The 23,196-nt window shown below is 64.2% G+C and overlaps 2 protein-coding genes across 2 annotated transcripts in view; one reads left to right on the forward strand and one right to left on the reverse strand.

Moving 5' to 3' along the window:
- Positions 1-6,437, forward strand: part of Hcn2 (hyperpolarization activated cyclic nucleotide gated potassium and sodium channel 2) — a 19,728-nt gene extending 13,291 nt beyond the window's left edge. Inside the window, exons 3-8 of the mRNA XM_047538096.1 lie at positions 58-219; positions 923-1,141; positions 2,108-2,254; positions 3,720-3,960; positions 4,052-4,216; positions 5,116-6,437. Of these exons, the coding sequence (XP_047394052.1) occupies positions 58-219; positions 923-1,141; positions 2,108-2,254; positions 3,720-3,960; positions 4,052-4,216; positions 5,116-5,780 (1,599 nt within the window). The 3' untranslated portion in view covers positions 5,781-6,437. The remainder of the gene's footprint in view (positions 1-57; positions 220-922; positions 1,142-2,107; positions 2,255-3,719; positions 3,961-4,051; positions 4,217-5,115) is intronic.
- On the reverse strand, positions 6,437-19,408 carry Polrmt (RNA polymerase mitochondrial). Its single transcript, XM_047538097.1, has 21 exons — positions 19,253-19,408; positions 18,316-18,414; positions 15,742-16,331; positions 13,236-13,366; positions 12,913-13,099; positions 11,735-11,884; positions 11,273-11,453; positions 11,037-11,182; positions 10,672-10,896; positions 9,493-10,281; positions 9,079-9,201; positions 8,688-8,810; positions 8,332-8,511; positions 8,079-8,165; positions 7,854-7,967; positions 7,735-7,787; positions 7,546-7,644; positions 7,028-7,100; positions 6,824-6,915; positions 6,674-6,750; positions 6,437-6,590 (listed from the first exon to the last, which is right to left on the reverse strand). Exons 1-21 carry the CDS (start codon positions 19,341-19,343, stop codon positions 6,541-6,543), a joined length of 3,660 nt encoding a protein of 1,219 aa, XP_047394053.1. The 5' UTR covers positions 19,344-19,408; the 3' UTR covers positions 6,437-6,540.
- Between the last annotated feature and the right edge of the window lie 3,788 nt (positions 19,409-23,196).

Here is a 23,196-nt window from a genome sequence, read left to right on the forward strand (position 1 = left end):
CGGGCGGCGGCGGGCCCGGGTCCCTGGGAGGTGCCCCAGCGGCCTGCGACTCCCCAGATCTTCCACATGACCTACGACCTGGCCAGCGCGGTGATGCGCATCTGCAACCTCATCAGCATGATGCTGCTGCTGTGCCACTGGGACGGCTGCCTGCAGTTCCTGGTGCCCATGCTGCAGGACTTCCCCAGCAACTGCTGGGTGTCCATCAACAACATGGTGGTGAGCCCCTGCGCCCGCGCCGGCCTTCTCCCGGCGCTGCCCAGGCCTTCCCCTTGGTCAGCTGCGTCCGTGCACACGGACGAGACGAGAGCCCGGCCCCGCGCGGGAAGGGACGCGAAGGTGCCTGCTGCCCGCAGGCCTGGTCACCGACAAGCCAGGCTGGGGCCCCAGTCAGCCTTGCTTCCTGCCCTGGCCAGGGGCAACTACAGGGCTTGGCACACTTTAGGCTGGACGCAGAGCAGCTGGACGTTGACAGTGGGCTCGATGGGGTCAGGAGCGCAGAGGGAGAACCCACAGGCACCCCTCCTCAGCCGGCGCCTGGCACGGCTGCCTGGGCAGAGCAGCCCATTGTCCAGCTGCTGCCTGCACAAGTGGTTCCATTTCCTGGACAGGCCCACTGCCCCCCTTCCCCAGCCTGGTCAACTGAGGACGTCCAGGAGCGGGCCCTCTGCCCTCCCAGCCCCTGGGGTGCAACTCATGTCCCCAGCTGTCCTGTCCTGGGGCCTCTCAGGGGTGCTGGTCAGCCTGGGTGCTCTGCGACTCAGTTCCTCCGGCAGCCAGGCAGGAGGGGCATCAGGCCCCGGCACACCAGCACCCTGTGCCCGCCCGGCCTGTGCCTCTGGGAGCCCCCGCCCGAGTGCCCGTGGGGGTTGGTGGCCAGGGCGCCCCGGGCAGTGCTGCCCAACCGCGCCCTGCCTTGCAGAACCACTCCTGGAGCGAGCTGTACTCCTTCGCGCTCTTCAAGGCCATGAGCCACATGCTGTGCATCGGCTACGGGCGGCAGGCGCCCGAGAGCATGACGGACATCTGGCTCACCATGCTGAGCATGATCGTGGGCGCCACCTGCTACGCCATGTTCATCGGCCACGCCACCGCCCTCATCCAGTCCCTGGACTCCTCCAGGCGCCAGTACCAGGAGAAGGTCTGAGGGGACACAGCCCTGCCGGGGCCGCGGGGAGGCCACGCCCACCCACGTCGGGTGGGGGCTCCCTCCTGCTCTGAGTAGAGGGCCCGGGTGGGGGGCCGGGGCATCGTGGGCGTGGACCCAGTACCTCCAGCATGGCCAGGGCCCGGTGTCACAACGGGCTGCGTGGGGCAGCCAGAGGCCTGGGGTGTCTGGGGACACCGGGCGGCAGGCCTCAGGGCTGGCGAGGGTGCTGGCTGCTCCCGCCGGCCTCTGCCTGGGGAGAACCTCCGCAGGGTGGCTCTAGGGGGAGGGTGGCGGGAGGGTCGGGGCGGCCGACCTTGCGCCGGGTCCCTGTCCACCCGAGGCAGGGGCGCGCCTGGCCCTCCAGGTGCCATCTGCCGCCCTGTGCTGACGCCTGGCCCTGGCCGAGAGCTGCCAGCCAGGACAGCCGGTCGGCTGGGCCCTGTGCCAGGCACCACGGCTGCCCGGAAGCCGTGGGCCTCGCACCCAAACATGAGCTGGTGCCGCCACCCGCCTGCCGTCACGGGTTCCGCTGAGCTCAGAGCAGCTGTGGCGGGCGGGCTGGGGCGGAAGTGGGGCACCTAGAGGCACCATCCTGGGGACAGCAGGGCCTGGCACCCACACCCTCTGCCCTGCTGGGGAGGCTGATAGCCTCCTTCCTCAGGAGTCCAGCTGGGCCCTGTCTCAGGGGCGGGGCTGCCAGACAGGAGTCCAGGTGGGCTGGAGCCCCTGGGCGGCGGACACGCACCGTGCCCCTTGGCTCCCGAGGGCTGGCCCCAGGCGCCCGAGGAGCCTCGCCTGTCCTCGCCTGACCCTGACACCTCAGCACAGGGGAAGAGGGAGTCTGGACGTGGTGTTGCTGCTGGGTCCTCGGCCCCTCAGGCCACGGGGGCCGGTGCGCCCCAGGGCCTGGCCGGGCCTGCCCTGGTGGGCAGCTGCTGACCGCCCCTCCCACTGCAGTACAAGCAGGTGGAGCAGTACATGTCCTTCCACAAGCTGCCGGCCGACTTCCGCCAGAAGATCCACGACTACTACGAGCACCGCTACCAGGGCAAGATGTTCGACGAGGACAGCATCCTGGGGGAGCTCAACGGCCCGCTGCGGGAGGTGAGGCCGCGGGCAGCCGCGCATGCCCTTCCTGCCAGCAGACCCCGGGGCGGGCTGGACCCCGGAGGCCGGCGGTGTCCAGGCTGGGCTGACCAGAGGTCTAGGTCCTGGCTCTGCCCTCCAGCCTGTGGGCCCTGGGCAGGTGTCCCGGGGCTGCCGAGCAGGACCCCACCTGCTGGGCAGCTCGTGCAGGAGGCAGGGACTCTCCCCCTGCCCGCAGTCTAGCAGCAGGCACAGGCCGGGAGGCTCCTTCAGCTCCGGCCTCCAGCCACAGGGCCTCCCTGCCCTCTCTCCCGTCACTGCATGAGGCTTGATCTGCCCGGCACCCGACTTGCCTGCTCGGTGGACCCTGTTTCCAAATAAGGCCACATTCACTGGTCCCAGGGGTCAGAGCTCCATGTCCGAGCAGCCACGGAGCCCTGTGCGCCCCTGGGGAGCACCGGCCACGGCAGGGGCAGGAGGGTGGGGAGCTGAGGTCCAGCGCCCGCTGGCAAGGGCAGAGGCCCTGAGGGGACAGCAGGGGCTGAAGGGGGCCGCTGGACAGAGCCTTCGGGAGGCTGGCACTGTGGCCCACGCCACTGGAACACTGGTGGTGGGCGGTCACCACCACTGCCCTTGGGCCTTCACTGTACACAGAACTTGCAGACCTCAGAAGGCTGGGCAGGCACCGTGTTCACAGGGCACACGACCATCTCCACAGTCCAACTGCAGAGCGCTGCCCAGCCCACTGGCCCTGCCCCGGGAGCTGGTTAGGTGTCCACACAGCCCTGAGCCTCGCCAGGCCTCGCCCACAGGCTTCCCCTTCCTCTTCAAAACACGGGCATGGGAGGCTGGCTCCCTTCACCCACCCTCGTCCCGCCGCGGGAGCCGAGGCTGGACCTCCGCCCTGAGCCCCACAGGCAGCGGCCAGCTGCTGGGTCTTGACGGCCCTGGCACCGTGGCGAGGTGTCCCACAGAGCCCTGGGCTGTCCAGGCTCCCCTGGCACCTGCCCCCAGGATCGCCTGCGTGGGCCACACGTGTCTCCTGTCTCCTGCCTTTCAGCCTCTCCCGTCTTAGGGAGCCTTTGTGCATGGAGGGCACTGGCCCGTGAAAGACCCTCCTAACTTCTGTGCATCCCTTCACTTTGCTTAGGGTGATTCTTTGCTGGGCAGAAAAAAAAACAACACAGCCCTTGTGGTTTTTAAGACAGGGCCTCACTAGGTTGCTGAGGCTGGCCTGAATCTGCATCCTCCTGCCTCGGCCTCCCCAGTCACTCCCTGAGTTGCTTCTCTCTCCTGCTCCTTCCTCCTCTCCTGGGGTCATCCACAGAGATCCTTCTCGGTTTCCTTCCCACTTGTGATATTGCTGACTGCTCCTGTTCATCCAGTGGCCTTGGCCAGTGTAGGGGGCCTCTGTCCTGGCTTTTGGCTGGCCAAGATAAGACTGGCCCAGGCCACAGCTCAGCCCCGGCCGCCCGCCCTGCAGGAGATCGTCAACTTCAACTGCCGTAAGCTGGTGGCCTCCATGCCGCTGTTCGCCAACGCTGACCCCAACTTTGTGACAGCCATGCTGACCAAGCTCAAATTCGAGGTCTTCCAGCCAGGGGACTACATCATCCGGGAGGGAACCGTGGGCAAGAAGATGTACTTCATCCAGCACGGCGTGGTCAGCGTGCTCACCAAGGGCAACAAGGAGATGAAGCTGTCCGACGGCTCCTACTTCGGGGGTGAGCTTGGGGCCCCGCAGGGCGGGCAGGGTGGCTCCAGCAGGGGCCGCGGGCAGGCTGTCCAGCCGCTGAGGGCCTGTTGCCCGCGCAGAGATCTGCCTGCTTACGCGGGGCCGGCGCACGGCCAGCGTGCGGGCCGACACCTACTGCCGCCTCTATTCGCTGAGCGTGGACAACTTCAACGAGGTGCTGGAGGAGTACCCCATGATGCGGCGCGCCTTCGAGACCGTGGCCATCGACCGCCTGGACCGCATCGGTGAGCTGGCTGCAGGGGCCGGGAGGGGCGTGGCCTGGCGGCCAGGTCCTAAGGATCCCACGGCGCTGACCCGCTCGGTGCGGTGAGGCCGGGAAGGGCGCGCTTCCGTGGCGTGCGGTGTCCGCCCTCCGGCCTGTGTCCCAGTGCCCTAGTGCGTGCTAGGGCGCCGGGGCGGGCGGGGAGGTGGCCTCACACAAGGAGGGGACGTGGGCATCCCTGAGGAGCCCTGCTGAGTCCAGGGCGGAGGCGCAGCCAGGCCGGAAGGGAGGACTGTGCACCTGGAGTGGGTGCGGCGGGCAGAGGCCCCGAGGTGGCAAGGAGGCCCGCACACACACAGCGCTTCCCGTGGGCAGGGCTGCTCCGTGCCTGCCCTACGCGGAGCTTCGGTGTGTGCTTCTTCGACACAGTAGTTGTTCGGCCAGCAGGAGGCACAGGTGCTCAATAAGTGTACACAGCAGGCACTCCTACTTGTGTATAGGGGGCGGCCTGTATGTGTTCACTGCACACAGTAGGTGCCCGGAGTATACTTGCTGCATACTTTTGGTACTCAAAAGATGCTCAGCGTACGCAGCAGGCACCCTGTGCGTGGCCACTGTGCCCAGCAAGCACTCCGTGCTCACCGAATTCCGGAGGCAGCCCGTGGGGCGCTGCCCTTCCGCACGGCTCGGCTCGGCCCAGATCGGCTCGGCTCGGCCCGGCCCGGCCCGGATCGGCTCGGCTCGGCCCGGCTCGGCTCGGCTCGGCCCGGCCCGGCTCGGCTCGGCCCGGCCCGGCCCGGCCCGGCCCGGCCCGGCTCGGCTCGGCTCGGCTCGGCTCGGCTCGGCCCGGCTCGGCTCGGCTCGGCTCGGCCCGGCTCGGCCCGGCTCGGCCCGGCCCGCGCTGACGCCCCGCCCCCACAGGGAAGAAGAACTCGATCCTGCTGCACAAGGTGCAGCACGACCTCAGCTCGGGCGTGTTCAACAACCAGGAGAACGCCATCATCCAGGAGATCGTCAAGTACGACCGCGAGATGGCGCAGCAGGCCGAGCTGGGCCAGCGCGTCGGCCTCTTCCCGCCGCCGCCGCCGCCGCAGGTCACCTCCGCCATCGCCACGCTGCAGCAGGCAGTGGCCATGAGCTTCTGCCCGCAAGTGGCACGCCCCCTGGTGGGGCCGCTGGCGCTGGGCTCTCCCCGCCTCCTGCGCCGCGCCGCCCCCGGGCCCGCCCCCGCGGCCAGCCCCCCGGGCGCGCCCGCCAGCCCCCGGGCCCCGCGGACCTCGCCCTACGGCGGCGCGCCCGGCTCGCCCGCCGCCCCCCGCGCCGGGCCCGTGCTGCCCGCGCGCCGCCTGAGCCGCGCGTCACGCCCACTGTCCGCCTCGCAGCCCTCGCTGCCCCACGGCGCACCCGGACCCGGGCCCGCGACTTCCGTGCGTCCAGCCAGCAGCTCCACGCCGCGGCTGGGGCCAGCGCCTGCCGCCCGGGCTTCCGGGCCCAGCCCGGACCGCAGGGACTCGGCCTCACCCAGCGCCGCCGGCGGCCTCGATCCGCTGGACTCTGCGCGCTCGCGACTCTCGTCCAACTTGTGACCCTCGCGCACCGCCCCGCGGGCCAGACGGGCCAGGCGGGGCCGTCATCCAGACCAAAGCCATGCCATTGCCCGGCCGCCCACGCGCGCAGAAGCCATAGAGGGACGTAGGTAGGCTAGTCCGACGGGCGGCGGGCAGCACGCGGCCCCTCCAGCCCCGCTGCCCCCTCATCGCCCTGCGCCCACCCCCATCGCCCCTGCCCTTGGTGGCGGCCGTGAGGGGCTCCCTTCACCTCGGTGCCTCAGTTCCCCCAACTGTAAAACGGGGACGGGGCCGGCCACTGGCCGGAGGTGGCGTGGAGCCCCGCCCGCCCTGCCCCCCAGGTGGCCGCGTCTGAGGAGTGTTTTTAAGTGCAATACTTGGCCTTCGGCTTCCCCTGCCCACATCGAGCTCACGCAATAACTGGCCCGCTCCTGTCCACGTGCATCCGAGGTGGCCTGCGGGAGAGGGCACAACAGTCCCCCCCAGCGTCTGGCACCCAGGGGCGGGCGTCCTGGCTGCACCAGGCGTGGGGCCAAGGCTGGGGTCCCCGTCGTCATGATGAATGTACTGACGAGCGAGGAGCAGCACCCACTGCGGCCCCCACGCCCCATTAACCCCACACCCCATTCCGCGCAATAAACGACAGCATTGGCGCCCAGCGCCTGGCGTCTGGTTGCTTGGGTGTGCCAGTCCCCAGAGAGCAGTGGTCCTCTGGGTAGTGGCAGAACTTTTATTCACACTGTGCACAGCACCCTGGGCCAGCGGCGTGGGGCCTGTGTCAGCTGAAGAAGTAGGTGGAGTGCTTCACCTGCTCCAGGTCCAGGGCCCCTGCGGAGGGAGGGGAATGAGCCGGGCAGTGCAGAGGTGCCGCCCACCTGCCCCACTGCCCCAGGCCGCCCAGGCCCACCTACCCGTTTTAGGCACCGACAGCAGCGTCTCCAGCAGCTTAGTGGTCAGGACACGCTGAGATGGACTCTGACGCCTGGTGCTGAGGACAGGGTGGGGTGAGGCTAGGCAGGACTGCGGGTGGGGGCCAGCGTCCAGCGGCTGGGGGTGCTCACCTGGGGCTGGAGCAGAACCGCTTCACCAGGAACTGGGACAGGTCCTGAAGGATGGGCTGGCTGTGCAGGTTGACGAACTGCTCCCTGCACACCTGCGGGGCCGGGCGTCAGTGGCACCCACGGCCTCCCGGTCTGAGGCCCAGGCACCAACACTGAGGACTGAGGTCCAGGCCCCGGCCTCTAGGGGATGGGGAGGGGCTGCACCTGGTTCATGACGGGGACATTGGCTGCGTGGGTCCAGAAGCAGTCATGGACAGAGACGAAGGTCAGCCCCTTCCTGCACAGTGCAGAGGGCTGCTGGGGAAGGTGCCCCGCAGGGCCAGGCCAGACCCCACAGCCCCCTCTCCCCTCAAGGTCCAGGGAAGCGCCCCCTCCCCAGCAGGCCACCCAGCTGCCCCCAGCCGTCCTCCAGTCGTGCACAAGTTTCCCAGAGAGATGCCTCTCGCCACGTGGGGGTGGCTGACGCTGACCACTCCACTGCACCACAGGCCAGCCACCCAGGTCTGGGCACACCCCAGGTGCAGTCTACACAGCCCCTGTCCTCAGTGGACCCTGCGGCAGGGCTGTCCACACCCACTGCCGGGCCTCCACCTGCCTCCTGCATGGCCTGTGGTCCCCAGAAGCAGCTTCTCCTGTCCCCACAAGCCTGAGTGGCCCACCCCATCCCAGAGATGCAGCCCACCGTGGCACACGGCTGCTCCCCAGCGGGGCGGCCCTCCCACCTGTAGCAGTGCAGCGCTGTCAGCATCATGTGCGTGGAGTCCAGCGAGTGGATGAAGTTGGGCGGGAAGCCGTTCTTCTGCTTGAGCGTGTTGGGCTTCCTGGAGGACAGGTGGGGATGGGTGGGTGGCTGGGCTCCTCCCCGCCCACCCTGGGTGCCGCCGCCCCCGCCCGTCGCCCGCCCCTCTCACTGGCTGGTGTCCCGACTGCTGCTGCAGGTGATGCTCTGGAGCCCGCCTTTGACCTGCAAGGGTGAGGGCTGAGTGCCTCGGTCGGCCGTGGGGGGGCGGGGCGGGGAGCGTCCACCTACCAGAAACTTGGAGTCCTGGTGGTAGGGCTGGACCACGGGGATGCCCAGGGGCGTGACCCACTCCACCGCCCAGCCTGCCTGGGAGATCAGGCGGGCGCTCTCGGTCAGCCAGTGCTGTGGGACACAGGCACTCAGACGTGGCCCCTGCCCCTCCTCAGGGCCGTGCCCAGGCCTGCGCAGCAGCGGGCAGGGAGGGCACAGGCCAGGTGGGGTATGGAGACGCACCTGGATGGCCCGGGTGCCTGAGAACATCTCCTGGAGGCTACTGAAGACCTGGCGCACCAGGTAGTGGGAGGCGTCCCACACGAACTCCTGGGGGCAGAGTGGGCAGGGGTCACCTCGCCTCGCCTGCAGGTGGGGAGACCCAGGCCCAGAGGCCCCTGGGAGTAGCGGAGAGCAAGGCGGAGGGGCTCTGACCCCACAGGGAACAGTGGGTCTGGGGTGAGGAAGGGGCACCTCCCACATGCAGCCCACACACCTGGGGGAAGTCGCTCAGCTCCCGGAGGCGCTTCTCGATCTGCAGGCGCCCGCCATAGCGGGTGACCCCGTACACCACGGTCATCACCGTCTGCTTCACCACCTTGCGGCTGATGAAGCCCTCGAGAACCTGGGCCACCCGCACGCCCCGGGCGGCATCCTGCCTACGGAACACCTCCACCTGGCCGGCAGGGGCAGATGAGCGCCACTCGGGAGGCCCAGGGACTGTGGGGCCCCAGAGTCCAGCCCACCCCCCACCAGTGGCCCCATCACAACCACAGGACAGGCCAAGGGCCGGGGTGACCCGCTGCACCCAAGACCCCGGGTGGGGCAGGTGCCAGGGGCCCAGGCACCCACCTGCGCGGCCACCCCACTGTACACATCCTGCGGCAGCTCCGAGGGCAGCAGGTTGACGGAGGCGCCGCCCACGCTGTCCCGGCCCAGGGCCGCGTAATGCTGCAGACCATTGCAGGAGCCGTCCTGCGGGGGGCACGTGAGCAGCTCCACACACAGGCCCCAGGGTGGCAGCGGGCACCCCTTCTCCCCGGAGGCTGAGGCACAGAGCTGACAAGCAGCTGGGCACTCCTAGAGCCACTTCCACCGCTGGGGAGCAGCAGGGCGGCTGGCCCCCCAGGGAGGAAGGGGCAAGTCCTAAGGCTGCGCGCCAAGGCCAGCTGGTCTCTGGGTCACTCCGCAAGGCCAGGGCCCTGGTCCAGCAGTGCGGAGTCTGTGGGTCAGTGCCACTCACCTGGTGCACGGGCAGGTGGGAGACGTAGGCAGCAGGGTCTGGGGCCCGCACGGCCCGCGCCACTTCCATGCAGCAGGCCAGGGTCTGCCAGGGCTCCTCAGAATCCATCCACCACTTCCGGCCCTGCCAAGGACGGGCGGAGCCCGGGTCAGGCCCAGCCCACCTCACAGGGTGGGGCTCAGGCCGAGGCCAGATGGGTCAGGAGGGCCAGGACCCAGATGGCCCAGATGGGACCGGGCGGCTCAGGCAGAGGTGGCTTTGCGAGGAGCACTGCCAGCTGCGGGTGGACTAGGAGAGGATGGCAGGGGGAGTGGACAGCAGAGGTGTGGAGGGGACAGCACCAGGCGTGCTGAGGAAGCAGCTGGAGGTGGCAGGGTCGAGGGGGCTGTGGTGGCCTGTGGTACATCCCCTTACCGCCATGGGCTGGTCCGCAGAGTCCAGGATGTGGTCCATCATCTCGTCCGCGAAGGCTAAGCGGGCCTGCAGCGAGTCCCGCTTCCGGAGCCCTGTGAGGTTCACCAGGTGGATCTTGAGCCAGTCGAGGCCGTGAGGGCCCAGTGGACGGCCCTCGGCGAACTCCAGCAGGGCCCGAGCCAGGTCACTGCCAAGGTGGTTAAAGTGGGGAGGACAGGGGTAGGTGCGGCCCCGGAAGTCCATGTTGTGGGGCAGCCAGAAGACGCGGTGCCGCAGGTGCTGGGCCAGCGAGAGGCGGTAGAGGGCGTCGGCGCGCAGGCTGTGCATCTCACGCGCCACCTTCAGGCAGCTGGCCAGCTCGCGCCGCAGCTCCGCCTTGCGCGCTGGGGGCGCGCCCGGTGGGAGGTGGCTTTCTCTGGGCCGGGGTGCTTCCGAGGGGGGTGGCGGCACGCCCAGGCGGGAGCAGCCCTTGTCCCTGAAGAGCTCCAGCACCAGGTCCAGCACCTGTCCGTTGACGCGCCACGCGCAATTCCCCAGCTGGGTAAGGGTGTCCAGTGCACCGTGCAGGTTGGAGGGCGGGCAGTGCTCCAGTAGGCGCTGATGTTGGGTGGTGCCCTCCACTGCACGCATCAGCTTGGTAGGGCTCAGAAGGAAGGCGCCAGTGTGTGGCGAGGTCCAGGGCAGCGGGGGGCACAGCATGGGCATGTCTACCGTCTCGAAGGTCAGCCTGGGCTCCGCTGCAGTCACCAGAAGCTCTATGAAGGCTGGGTGTGGCTTCAGGATGCCGATCTGGACAAAGGCAAAAGGTGGTCAGGACCAGGCCTCAGAGCCACAAATGTGACTTCCTGTTGCTGACCCAGAACTAGCTGAGGGGCCTCTCCTCAGCTGCCACCGGTCAGCCTGACACCAAGGCTGAGCTGACTTCTGCAAGCAGGTCCTGCAAGCCACGTGCCCTGCCCAGGAGACCAGTCAGCAGGGGGCCAGGAGGCTCTCAAGGGCACATAATGCTGCTGACCCTACCCAGGTCCTCCATCCTGCAGGATGTCCCCCGGACCACACGACACACACGGGCACCTCTGCCACGCCCGGCCAGAATCCCAAGTCTCAGGTTGCTCCCCCTAGCTCCACCTCCTGGGGCAGGGTGGGCACTGGCCTCCGTGGCCCAGGAGCGCCACCCACCTGGCGGTAGCTTCGGAATGAGTAGACGTGGTACAGCACAGGGATGAGCTTGCTGGAGCCGCCGGGCACAGCCAGGTCCAGGGGCATGCGGACGGCCTGCACCAGCAACTCGGCCAGCTGCTTGCCCAGCTGCATAAGCACTGGCAAGGGCCAAGGCTGCTGTGGCGGGGCCTCAGGTGGCCCCAGCGCCTCCCAGTACTGCCTCGGCAGGCAGGGCGTGGCCACCTGAGGGGGCGGGGCGAGAAGAGCCGGGCTGCAGGCTGGGCCTCGCTGGGCCCTCCCCTTCCAGTGGGCGGGAGGAGGTGGGGCCGAGGGTGCTGGGGCGGGCTGCCCCAGGCCCCCTGCTGGGCTGCCCTGTGGCTCACCGGGGTGTCGGAGGCCAGGAGGTGCAAGTACTGCGCGTACCGCTGCTGCAGCGCCTGCACCTGGCTGCTGAGCTGCTTCTGCTGCACCATGTGCCGGTTGAAGGCCCGCAGACCCAGGTCCTTGGCCACCACCACCAGCGACTCGCCTGGGCGGGCAGAGCAAGGAGGGTCTGGGGGAGGCGGCTGTGAGCCCAGGCCACCCACTGCCCGCCCGCCCGCCCGCCGCCCGCCCGCACCCTGGGACCGCGCCACCTGCATCAGCATGCGCACCAGCTCCCTTTCACTGAGCAGGCACAGGAAGGGGTAGAGCGTGGGGCGGCCCTCGTGCGCCTGGTGAGCCAGGCTGGCCTTGGCCTCCTGCAGCGCCCGGCGCAGGGCAGCCTCCCACTGCACACGCAGGGCCTTCAGGGTCTTCCGCTGCAGGGGCAGAGGGCACAGTCACCACCACAGGGGCCGGCAGGACCCCGAGCTCGGCTGGGTCAGGAGAGCCTCCCACACGGTGGAGACCTTCAGGCGGCTCCTCCCGCCGGTGGTGCAGGCAGGGCGTGATCTCAGTAGAGGCCGAGCGGAGAGCCTACCTGGACTCTACACAGAAGCCAAGGCCCAGGCCAAACCCAGAGAGCTGCCCAGGCCACACCACAGGCCACAGGGGGGCAGGGGACGGCCCACTTAGGCACAAGTGCAGACTCAGCCCTTACCGCCTGCAGCATCTCCTTGGTCATTGATGGGGCCTTCTCCACAGACTGGACGTGGACCCTGGTGGTCAGCTCTACATGGAGCTGCTGCTGGAAAAGGTCCTTCAGGGTCTGCAGGGGCAGGTGCAGCTTCGGGTAGGACACAGGGCCATCCTGCAGAGCAGACAGCGTGAGGGCCGGGCACCTGCCCTGCAGAACTGCCCTTCCAAAGAGCTGGCCTGGCACAATCCCAGCTGCAAGTGTCCTGCAAGCTGCTCGGTCACCAAGAACTCGGTCGATGTCAGGGAAACGCCCACTGCAGCCCTGGCTGGCACTGCGTCCTGCACACTGGAGCTGTGTGAATGTGCAGCCCACCCACATCAGCCGCGCCACACACTGAGAAGAGGGCACACGTCCACCGACGCCTGTGCACAAGTGGTCACCAGGCAGGACCACAGCAGCCGAGGAGGGAACAGGCAGACGTGGTCCATGCCCCTGGAGCATCCCTGGCCAGGGCAGGAGTGTGGTGACAGCTGCAGTGTGGACAGACCCGAGGACCTCATGCTCAGTGGGAGCCAGACACAAGGCCACAGTGTGTGACCAGTGACAGGAGGTCCCGAGATGGTCGTGGACCTGGGGGTACAGGGCTGGAGAGAGATGGGGAGCTGCTTGTGGGAACGGGATTCCTTTTGGGGAGCTGGACGTTCCTGAGCTCGACGGAGGTGGTGGCCATGTAACGAAGTGAACACAGAACACCAACCACCTCAGCCTCCTCAAGGGTGGACCCTGCGGCCGGCACCCTCGCCCTCAGTGACGGGCTCCACAGCCCCTCCTGCTCCCTCGGCCCTGGGCAGGGGCCGGTGGCTTCCTGACAGCCCCACAGCACCCAAATGACCTCCCCACCCCCCACTCCTGATGGCCGTGTCCTCCCCTGCACCTTCCAGCTGCCACCCTCCAGGTCAAGGAGCCCTGAACCCGGCCAGGGAGGTTCCTCCGAGCCCTGGCTCTGCGGACCCCATGGAGCAGAGGGACAGAGCTACGGCGATGGCCAGGCGGTCCCCAGAGGCAGGAGGCAGCTCCCCAGAGGCAGGTGCCACAGGAGGGCTGCCATCAGGGAGGACTGGAGGCCACGCCACTGCCCTGGGTCCACGTCCACTCGCCTGTGGCCTGCCCTAGCTGCCAGGCCCAGGCCCCAGGCTCACCTTGGTGTAAACCTCCTTCAGCAGTGTAGAGGTGTTGACCTGGGGTGGGGGCTGTGGTGGGGGGCTAAAGGTGGGCTCAGCCTGGGCCACAGCCCTCAGGACCATAGCCTGCTCCTCCCTGGAGAGGGACACCTCTGTGAAGAGCTGCTGCAGCTGCAGTCCATCCCGGGCCATCTGCTCCAGACACCTGGGGTGGCACACCATGGGCAGCAGACCCTCATGGGGCAGCCCTGTGTTCCACATCCCCGAACCCACTGAGGGTGCCTCACAGCCACCACCCACTCACCCTGAAGGCCTCTGCAGTCCCACTGATGTCCACCTACCTTCTGACTGTGTTGGCATCCTGGTCCAGCCGCCCCATGCACTGGAGGGCAGCTGCATAGGACAGGAGGTCTGGGGCGAGGCCAGCGTCTTTCACCATGAAGAAGACGTAGACCAGCTCCTTGAGAGAGCCCTGAGCACACCAAGCCAGGGTGAGGGCCCGGACGCCCAGCCCCCGACCCCTGGCTTCCTGGAGACTCCTACTCTGTGGCCACTGACTCAGAGGGGGCTGTACTACTAGCCCAAGTGACCCCTGGGTGGACAGATGGGTCCACCCCACACTGCTGTGCCTGGGATTGAGGTGCAGAATGGTCAGAAGCCACATGACCGGCTGGCAAGGCCCCAAGGGGTTTGTGTCCCTGGAGAGTGTGAGGCTTGTCTGAACGTCTGGAGTTTGAGGCTATGAACACACACCTTCAGGGCTGCTCCACACGGACCCTTTTCAGGCCACCCTGATCTCCCAGGGGACTGACGTCTGGCTCTGCGGAGGCTCTCTCTCCTGCACCTCACCTCCTGCTCCATCTCTCACCCTGCCTTGGTCCCCGATCTCCCAGGGGACTGACGTCTGGCTCTGCGGAGGCTCTCTCTCCTCCATCTCTCCTCCTGCTCCATCTCTCACCCTGCCTTGGTCCTCCTGCTGCTGCTCCCACTTTTCTAAGGTGGAGGCTGTGCTACTGACTGAGACCCCGCGGCTTCCCTGGAAGCACTGCCTCAGCGGCCGGGCAGATGGCCTCCTCGTTCCCGCCCATCCCCAGATGTTCTCCTTTCCCTTAAATCTCCCTACGACACTCTGCTACTTAGGAATGCCACACAGACCCCCGGAGGGGACAAACCCCAGACATCTTCCCTGTTCATTCCACAAGGTGCCGCTGCTGTGCTCTGAGAAAGGTCACCTGTGAGGACCACAGCACCACAGCCCCGGCCGCGCTGCCCAGGTGGCAGTCCTGAGCCGCCCCTGACTGAAGTGTGAACATCCTGATCTCAGAAGCACAGCCGCGCTCAGGCCGCAAGGCCTTGCCTGTCCTACTGACTAAGAACGTCCCCAGTGCTGGGAAAGTCCCGGGCGGTGCTGCTCCGGCAGATGTGTCTGACCGACCTCTGCGTTTTTTTTTTGAAAGGGTCTCACGTGCTGCCCCGACTTGGCTGGACTCCTGCCCGGGCTATGCCACCTCGCCCTGCCAAGCAGCACGACCACAGGCACAGGTCGCTGCACCTGCCTTGTACCCGCCCTTTCTTTCGGCAGTACAACCGCTGCCGACAACACCCGCTTTGAACTTCCGAGCGTCTCCTCGCCCCATCTGCACAGACTTGGGAGTGTGCGGGCCAGAGGAGACCCTCCAGGGACAGGCAGGGTAACGGGGCTCAAGCAGGTCCTGCGACTGTGGGACCGTTCCTGGCACGCTGGCCACCAGCCACCATTACTAGGGAGCAAGGGACACACAAGAAGGGACCGCAGGTGAGATCCGTGACACCCACGATCGCTCAGAACCGAGGACGCGGGCTACCTGGAAGTAGTCTCAGCAGACACAAACCACCAAGACGAAGCCGCCCTGCAAGGGGACCTAAACAGGGGCACAGCTGCGGCCACCAGGGCCTGCCAGCCAGGGCGGGTTTCCCAGACACCGGGAGAGGCAGGGAGGACGCCAGAGAGGCAGTGCAGTCCTGTGTACCCCAAATCTGACTCCTGCGCCTCAGGGCTGGTGAGACACCTTCTCTTGTTCTAAGCCACCAAGTTTGAGAAACCTGGTTACAGGAGCCCCAAGGCAGCTCCCAAGGTTGATGAGCACAGCTGGGTTAGTGGGGCTCCCCAGGGCGTCAAAGGACTCGCGACCCTGAGTGTAAAAGAGCAGTGACGTGCCCGCGACACGGGCATGCAGGCCTGGGGACACAGCACCCCAGTGCTTACAGACCCTGCTGGGCAGCGGGGTATGATGAGGCGGCTCCTGAGGTTCCCTGGCACGTCTGCCTTGGCACGTGGACAACCGCTCTTGAAAACGATCGCGTTCCGTCCCCCAAACGTCAGACAAGCCCACACCACCTGCTGGCAGCCTGGAGCAGGGCGGTGGAATGCTGGGTCCCCCTGAGAAGGCTGGCAGCGCCACTCCCCACCGCCAGACCGGCCAGCGGGCAAGCACGACTCCCAGGTGGACAGAGGAGCAGCGGCTGGCGCCTCCCCGAAAGCTGCCAGCTGCCAGCACCTGCACTGACCAGGCCTCGCCATGCTGCCCGCCTCCCACCTGCAACAGAGTGGCAGCCTCCTGCGCAGTGGCCCGGACAGCCAGGCCAGCAGCCGGCCCTTTGCGCTGTCACTCAGGGCTTCCGCCAAGCCCACGGGCTCTGTCTGAAACGCCCACAAGTCACAGGAACAAGGCCAGGACTTGAACTTGGGGGCTGAACCCAGAGGGTGGAATTCAAAGGAGGGCATGTCCCCACCTCTGGACCTCAGCGTCCACCCCGGCAGGGGGTCTCCTGGGAAGCCGTGGTCCCCCTGGGCAGGGACCCCCTCACCTTGCGTGCCCAGCCAAGCATGACGGTGTTGTACATGGGGATCGTGAGCAGCTTCCGCATCCGGGGCCTGCTGTGGTAGCTGACCAACACGTGGTGGGCGAGGGGCAGGTGGCCACTGACCAGAGAGCACTCCAAGAACGCCAGGAGCTTCTGCTGCTGGCCCGAGAGCTGAGCCTCCGCCTCCCTGTCCGACGGGACCTGCTTCTTGTGCAGCCGTTTCTGGGGGGTCTCCTGCAGCACCCGGGCCAGCTGTTCCTCCCAGGGGCTCTCCGGGCTCTCCTCTGCCTTGCGCCGCAGGAAGCTGGACAGCTGCCCACTCGCCAGCTGGGGCTCCAAGCGCAGTGGCCGGGGCTGCAGCTTGTGGTCCAGCTGCTGGGCACGTGCCTGCAGCTTCACTTGCAGGCGCTGCTTCCGCTTCTGCATGGTCCTCTTCTCCTTGGCCAGCTTTTCTGCCCAGCGGCCACAGAGCTGCCCCTCCATCTTCCTGGGTAGCTGGCATTCACCTTCTGAGAGTCGAGCCACCTCCACCCTCTTCACAGAGACCTCTGACTCGCCCTCGGCCTGCAGCTGCCTTACCCGCGCCTGCAGCACTGTGGGCAGAGGACCCCACTCAGCACCCAGCTGACCACGTATGTTGAGGGGCAGGGCACCTGACGTCGCAGTCTGGGTGTACGCTGGAGTGTGCAGCTTCCCGGACCCACGTGGCCTCTCCCTAGAGCCTCTCGAACCCTGCCTGCCCATCCCATTGTGCCTGCCCCCTGGTGACCACAGCCCCCTCCTGTGCTTCCTGCCCTGCACCTGTGCTGGTCCTAACCATGCAGCTGCTCTGAATGGAGGGCAGATGCTGAGCCGCTGCTCCCAGGGAAGACACAGGCCAGGTTTCTCGCCACATTTCCACTTGTGATTCTGCTTTACACAACCGTTTGGAGACCTCACAGAGTCGATTCCACAAGGCTGGACTCTGGCCAGTGACTCTGACTCACTGCACAGGCATACCACAGTCCCACAGAGCCACTCTGAACAGCAAGACCACCAGGAACACACAAGAGCAGGGCACCAGGCACCCAGAGAACGACCCCTGCTTAGTGTGGGCTGAAATAAGGCAGGCCACCACCCGTCCAGCTCAGCTCGGGAGGGACGCACTGGGCAAGCTGCTGGTCTGCTAGTGACCTTGGACTGGTGTGGGGTTACAAATGAGTTTGTAAGTGGGTGGATTCTATTTGTAAGGAGAGAACCCTAAAATATCAAGAGCCAACCAGAGCTGCCCCCTGTCTCAGGTGCCTCCCTCAGCAGAGCATTACACCAGAGTCCCTGCAGGTGGTGACATCCACAGCTGGGGCGGCACATGGCAAGGGTCTGGCACAGATGTGTTGAAGTATAACAAAAAAACAAGCCTGAGCTCAGCACTTGGGGTTCTCCAAAACTCAGGAGACACTGTGGAGTGCACCTAACTAGAACATGCTGAGGAAGGATGAGGCACATGCTGATGGGAGGGACGTGACGTGGGTGTGCACTCCTCCTGAGGTAGCAGCTGGGCCGAGAATGAGAGGTAAGAGGCACTGGTTCTACAAGGAGCAGGAAAACAGCATGTGCAAAGGCCCTGGGGCAGGAGTATGGCCACAGTACGAGGTAGGTCCTTGGCCCACAATGTAGGGTTGACCCTCAGTGAACAGTGTATGAAGTGATTTAAATTTCTAGAACCTTCTTCTGGTTAGATGATGGGTCTGAGCTTAGGCAGGTAGCTAACATGTTAGTGCACACCTGCAATCCCAGTGGTTCAAAGGCTGAAGCAGAAGAATCACAAGTTCAAAGCTAGCCTCAGCAACTGAGACCCTGAGCAACTTAGTGAGATCCTGCCTCAAAATGGAAAATGTGGGTCCATTTTGTGGGGATGTGGCTTAGTGGTTAAGCACCCCTGGGTTCAACCCCCAGATCCAAAAATAAAATAAAGTAAAGCAAGCAGGTAGGTGAGAAGAAAGGGCTGCTGCTCCAGGTGGGGTCCCTGCCCTCTTCCATCTGCACGCGAGGCTGCTCTGCAATGGAGACAGTCTTTCCACAGGCTCCCTTCCCCGCCTGCTGCCTGCTAGACGTGGATGGGACATGGGGCCGGAGAGAACAGAAGGAACTGGGCAGTACCCTGGGGGCCCTGCCAGCTGGACTCACTCAGCCCGAAAAGTCAACACGCACGTCCCAACTCTGCACTGAGCCATGTGTGGTGCTAGGCACCTCCCCAGGTGTGATCTGGGGCTTGAACTATCCCCTGGAAGTGGGAACCCCTGGTGAAAAGTTGGGGTGGGGGTCACAAGAGCTCCCAGAGCTGGCTCAGCACAGAATGGGGCCCAGCAGGCCATGTATGGGGTTCTGCTGACCACACCACCTACACTCTGGGCACTGACTCCGCTGGCCCTGGGGCCCAGTCACCCTAAATACACAGTGAGCCCTGGCGGCTGCTCTGCATACTGTGGAGCCTGTTCCCTCCTTGGGGGTCATGTGAGCCAGGGGAGACCCCAGGAGAGTGGCCAAGGGGTGCTGTGGGGAAGGGATTTCAGCCCCACACTCAGGGTCCCTGCTCACCCTCCAACAGTTCTGCATGACCCCAGTCTTTCCTGCGGTCTTGCTCACAGGGGCTGGCTGATGAGCTCCTTCTGCGGCCCCAGAAGCCATCGAGGGTTCCTGGGGAGAGAGGAGAGAGGTTGAAGGTCCTGGGACTCTTCATGGACAGACACCACAGCATCAAAGGGTAAAGGGACCAGGTGGGGTGGTGCAGGTCTGTAATTATAGCGACTTGGAAGGCTGAGACAGGAGGATAGAGTTCAAAGCCAGCCCAGCAACTTCGTGAGGCCCTAAGTTATTTAGCAAGACCCTGTCTCTAAATATTTAAAGGACTGGGGATGTGGCTCAGTGGTTGGGTGCACCTGGGTTCAAAACCCAGAACGACACGCACACAAAAAAGAGCAAAGGGGAGCTGGGTGCGGTGGAGCACTCCTGTGATCCCAGTGGCTCAGGAGGCTGAGGCAGGAGGATCAGACCGCAAGTTCGAGGTCAGACTAGGCAATTTACCGAAATCCTGCCCCCCCAAAAAACAACAAAGGGCTGGGGTGTGACGAAGTGGTCGAGAACCCCTGGGTTCGACCCCTGGTACACGACCCCACCGGCAAAGGGGCCCTAAGCTCAATGGAAACTGTGGTCCACCCAAGTCTCGGCCTGGAGGGAAACCGCCCACGAAGTCGGGGCGCGGATGCAGAATAAGGAATTCCGAACTAAAGGCACCCAGGTTGAAAGGCCAAGAGCCCAAGTCCTAACCCGGGACGAAGGCGCCAAATGAAGAAGGGTCAAAGTGCCCCGTGGCTCCCGCTCAGGAGGCGGGGCCAAGGCGAGGGAAACGCGGCCGAGTCAGAGGCTACCAGGACCCGAGGGCAAAGGGCGAAGGCCGGGGGTGGGCGGCCGAAGGTCACCGCCGCGCAGCAGACGCGGGCCATCGCCGCGGGCCGCCGGGCCTCCGCTGCGTTACCTTCCTCCGGCGCTGCCCGGGGGCGGCTCGAGGACCGCCGCAATGCCCTGCGGACTCCGGCCGCGCTGCGGCCCCAGCTCAGCACCGACATGCTGGCCTCCTCCACCACGCGCCGCCCGTACCGCGCAGGCGCGCGCCGCCCGCCAGGAGTTGTGGTCCCGCGGCGACGGCGGCTGAGAAGGGTCCTTCCTGTCGGAAATGAGCCTCCGGAACCACAAGTCCCAGGATGCAGCGGGGTCGGAAGCAGGAGGGCATGCGCCAGAGGAGCCCTCTGATTGGCTCTCCTTCGTGCACTCGGGGAGGGGGCACCCCTGGCCGTGGCCGCGGGTGTGTCTAAGGCGCTCTTTACGGACTCCAGACTGGGCCCGGGATTGTTTTATTTTTTTATTTGTTTTACGGTACTGCATATTCAACCCAGGGCTGCGCCACCATTGAACAACATCCTCTCCCCACCCCTTTTCGTTTATTTTTATAATTTACCCAGACTGGTCTCGAATCTGTGATCCTCCTGAGTCCTGGGAACCACAGACTTGCGCCGCTCCCCCCCCCCCCTTTTTTTTTTTTTTTTTTTTTGCATACTTACTACTAATAATTAGGACGACATTCTACAATTTAGAGATGCCTGTCCTTCATTTATGCAGTGAGTACTTTGGGGCGGGATTATTAGTATCCCCAGTTTATTGTGGTGGAAGCTGAGGTTCCCAGAGTTTGATCGGGTGGCTCAAAGGTGGCTCAGCATGAACACTAGGGAGATTGCAAGGAAATCCCAGATCTGCCTGACTCCCAGTTGAAAAGCTGAGGGGCAGTTTTGGCATCGTATGTCCTGGATATTTTCCTCATCCACTCCCTCCTGCCTCAGTTGATCCACTAGTCCCGTAGCCCCCAAAAGACAGGAGCACCGTTGGGAGGCTGAGGCAGGAGGATTGCGTTAGAAATACCGAGGTGCCACGAGAAATCCAACACGCACTCAGATGCGGGTCCTCAAGGCACGCTTCACTTCTGACAGAAGCGGGTGCTACCCAGGACACCTGAGCAGATAGGCTGCCTGCATATGTCCCTAACTGAGCACCTCCCTAACCGAGCGGTCTCCCTTGCCCTGAAAGGAGGAGTTGAGGGTTACAATCTACACAATAGCCAAATTTTAAAATTGGGGCTGGCAAAGGGAAGGGCTATAGTTAAAATGGTACAGTTAGCTCTTACATCCCAATCAAGGCTAAATACTATATTCTGAAAATGGACCACTGAACTTCCTGAGCAACTAAGCGAGGCCATAAACAACTTAGACCCTTTCTTGAAATAAAAAGAAAACGACTGGGGATGTACTCAGTGGTAAAGGACCCCTGGGTTGCACCCCAGTACCAAAAAAATAAATAAAATAAAATAATAGAGCTGGACAAATGCATTAAATGAGATGCTTTGTGGAGCCTGGATTCAGCCCTAGCCTCTCCAGGTGACCCTCTCAGGCAAGGCGGGGCCAAAGCTTTTGTTCTGTTGGGGAAACAAGCCAGAGGGGGGAGCCCTCAGTGGGGCCCAGCTGGCACGTGAAGAACAGGGAGACTGGGTGCCAGCCCGCTGTCTACAAGGGCTCTGAGGCAGAGCCTGCAAAGGTGGGAGGGGCAGAGCAGAGTGAGGCTGGGGGAGGATGCAAGGCAGCCCTGGAGGGGGCTCAAGCTCTGTGGCCAATAAGCCACCAAGAGGGACACAGAAAAGAGGGTGGCACTGCAGACCGCATCAACCCAGCACCTCCCGCAGTCTGCGCAGGGCGGTTCCGAGAAGCCAGGGCCGCCACCAGGGCCCTCCTGCCGCCCCACTGACTCTGGAGGGCACATTCCAGCCTCCGTGCCCACGCAGGCCTGGCACGTGACGCCACTCGTCGGGAATGCTTTCTGCAGACAGCAGCATCCTGCCTGACCCACCCCAGCTCACCCAGGATGCCCAGGGCTGGGACCTCAGAGCCTGGCTACTCCCGGGTCACCTTCCTGACCCCTGGGGGTGGGCTGAGTCAGCAGGACCTGCTTCCCCAGGCCAGGGACACCTTGCACCCCACAGTCTGGCAGAGCCAGGGACCTGGTGGAAGACAAGACCTCCTGATGCCTCAGATCCCTCTGTGATAGGATGGGACAGCAGACCCTCTGAGCCAGGAGCCCCCCAGGTCCTGTCCGAGCAGTCCTGGCAGGAGCTCCCAGAGAGTGTTGGGAGGCTCCCTCCATGCTCGCCTGTGTGTGGCCTGACTCCTGCGGGGGCTCTTCTGGGCCGGGACCTGGGAGTCAAGCTATAGAAAGTTGTTCTTTCTGTGGTATTTCTTTATAACTGACTGCGAACTTGTCTGTAGAGAGCCCTGGTTTTCCCCTTCTTGATGGTATCGAGTTTCCTTGTAAAACTTGAGCAAGAACAAGGCTAAGGACACAAAAACTGATGGAGACAGATGCAGTAGAGATGGGGACCTGGTGCTGGGGCCAGTTGTGGGTGTCTGTGGCACGTCACAAGTGCGCACAGGCAGCAGGCAAAGCCCCCAGGTCGTGTGTCTCTGTGAGGCGTGTACACCTGAGGGTCAGTGCACACGTCAGGACACAGTTCAGTCAATTTTCTCAAACGGAACACACCTGTGAACAGGTATTCCAGGGAACAGTAGCAGAACAGCGTCGCCCCAAAGCCCTGTGGCACCCCTTCTAGCCCCTGGGGACGGTATTCTGTCCCCATTCCTTAAACCACAGGCTGATTCTGCCCATCCTGGAAGGCCACCTTGCTGGGCTTCCTGTCTGGCTGCTTTAACTCAGCATTATTGACCCCTGCTGTGTATTTCTCTTTTTGGGGGGCTATGTGTGTTCCACAGTGTGAATTTGTGATGATGTCTTTCACATTCTTCTGCTGATGGAGAGCCAGAGGAACAGAGGGATTCAGGATAGGGTCAGCACATATTCACTGTACTAGTCTCACAACTTTCTTTTTTCTTTTTTTTTTTTTTTTTTTTTTTTTTTTTTGGTGCTGGGGATTGAACCCAGGGCCTTGTGTTTACAAGGCAAGCACTCTACCAACTGAGCTATCTCCCCAGCCCCACAACTTTTCTATAGCTTGAAGTCTTTCAAAGTGGAGCTGGGTGCAGTGGCCATGAAGTGGCTTGGGAGACTGAAGCAGGAGGATCGAATGTTCAAAGCCCAACCTTAGCAACTTAACAAGATCCTGTGTCTCATTAAAGTATAAAAGGGGCTGGGATGTGGCTCAGTGGTTAAGCGCCCCTGGGTTCAATCCCAAGTAACAAAAACAAACAAAAAATACTTCAGTGCTTGCCTTGTAAGCACAAGGCCCTAGGTTCGATCCTCAGCAACGCCCTCCCCCCCCCCCAAAAAAAAAATACTTCAATGAAGTTGGGCACTTGGATACAGTGGCCTGGTGCCTGTCATCCCAGAGACCGGAGGCTGAGTCAGAAGGGTCACAAGTTCCAGGCCAGCCTGGGCGACTTAGTGAGACCTTGTCTCAAAGTAAAGTAAAAAGACCTAGAGATGTGACTCAGTGGGAGAGTATGTGCTTGATACACACATCATCAACACCAAAATGAAAAAAATCAGAGAGAAAGCACCATAAACGTATTAGCATGGCTGTAATCAAAATAGTGACAGTCTAAGACAGGGCACTGTTGGTGGGTAAGTAACATGCCCGGCCCTTCTAGGAAGCAGTTCAGCCGTTCCCCAGAACACCAAGCAGGGAGGTCCCACAGGACAGCAATCCAACTTCCATGTGTGCCCTAGAGAAATGAAAATGTGAGTCTCCACAAAAAAGCTCCCTGCCATGCAGATGCACACAGCAGCCACAGGGAGGCAGCTCCCGCATCCCCGGGGGGCAGAAGGGCACACGGCCACCTGGAGCACCACAGCCAGAGCAGAAGCAAGGTGACACAGCTGCATTGTGGATGGACCTGAGGACCTCGTGCCTAGTGAGAGCCAGAC

The sequence above is a fragment of the Sciurus carolinensis genome, unplaced genomic scaffold (assembly GCF_902686445.1).
Source record: "Sciurus carolinensis unplaced genomic scaffold, mSciCar1.2, whole genome shotgun sequence".
NCBI lineage: Eukaryota > Metazoa > Chordata > Mammalia > Rodentia > Sciuridae > Sciurus > Sciurus carolinensis.

Excerpts from the sequence above, each read along its gene's own strand:
- Polrmt (XM_047538097.1), bottom strand. The coding sequence starts at position 19,343 with ATGTCGGTGCTGAGCTGGGGCCGCAGCGCGGCCGGAGTCCGCAGGGCA. Across the intron at positions 13,100-13,235 it reads GATGCCAACACAGTCAGAAG|GTGTCTGGAGCAGATGGCCC; the intron begins GTAGGTGGACAT and ends GTGCCACCCCAG. Across the intron at positions 6,916-7,027 it reads ATGTCCCCGTCATGAACCAG|GTGTGCAGGGAGCAGTTCGT; the intron begins GTGCAGCCCCTC and ends CCGGCCCCGCAG.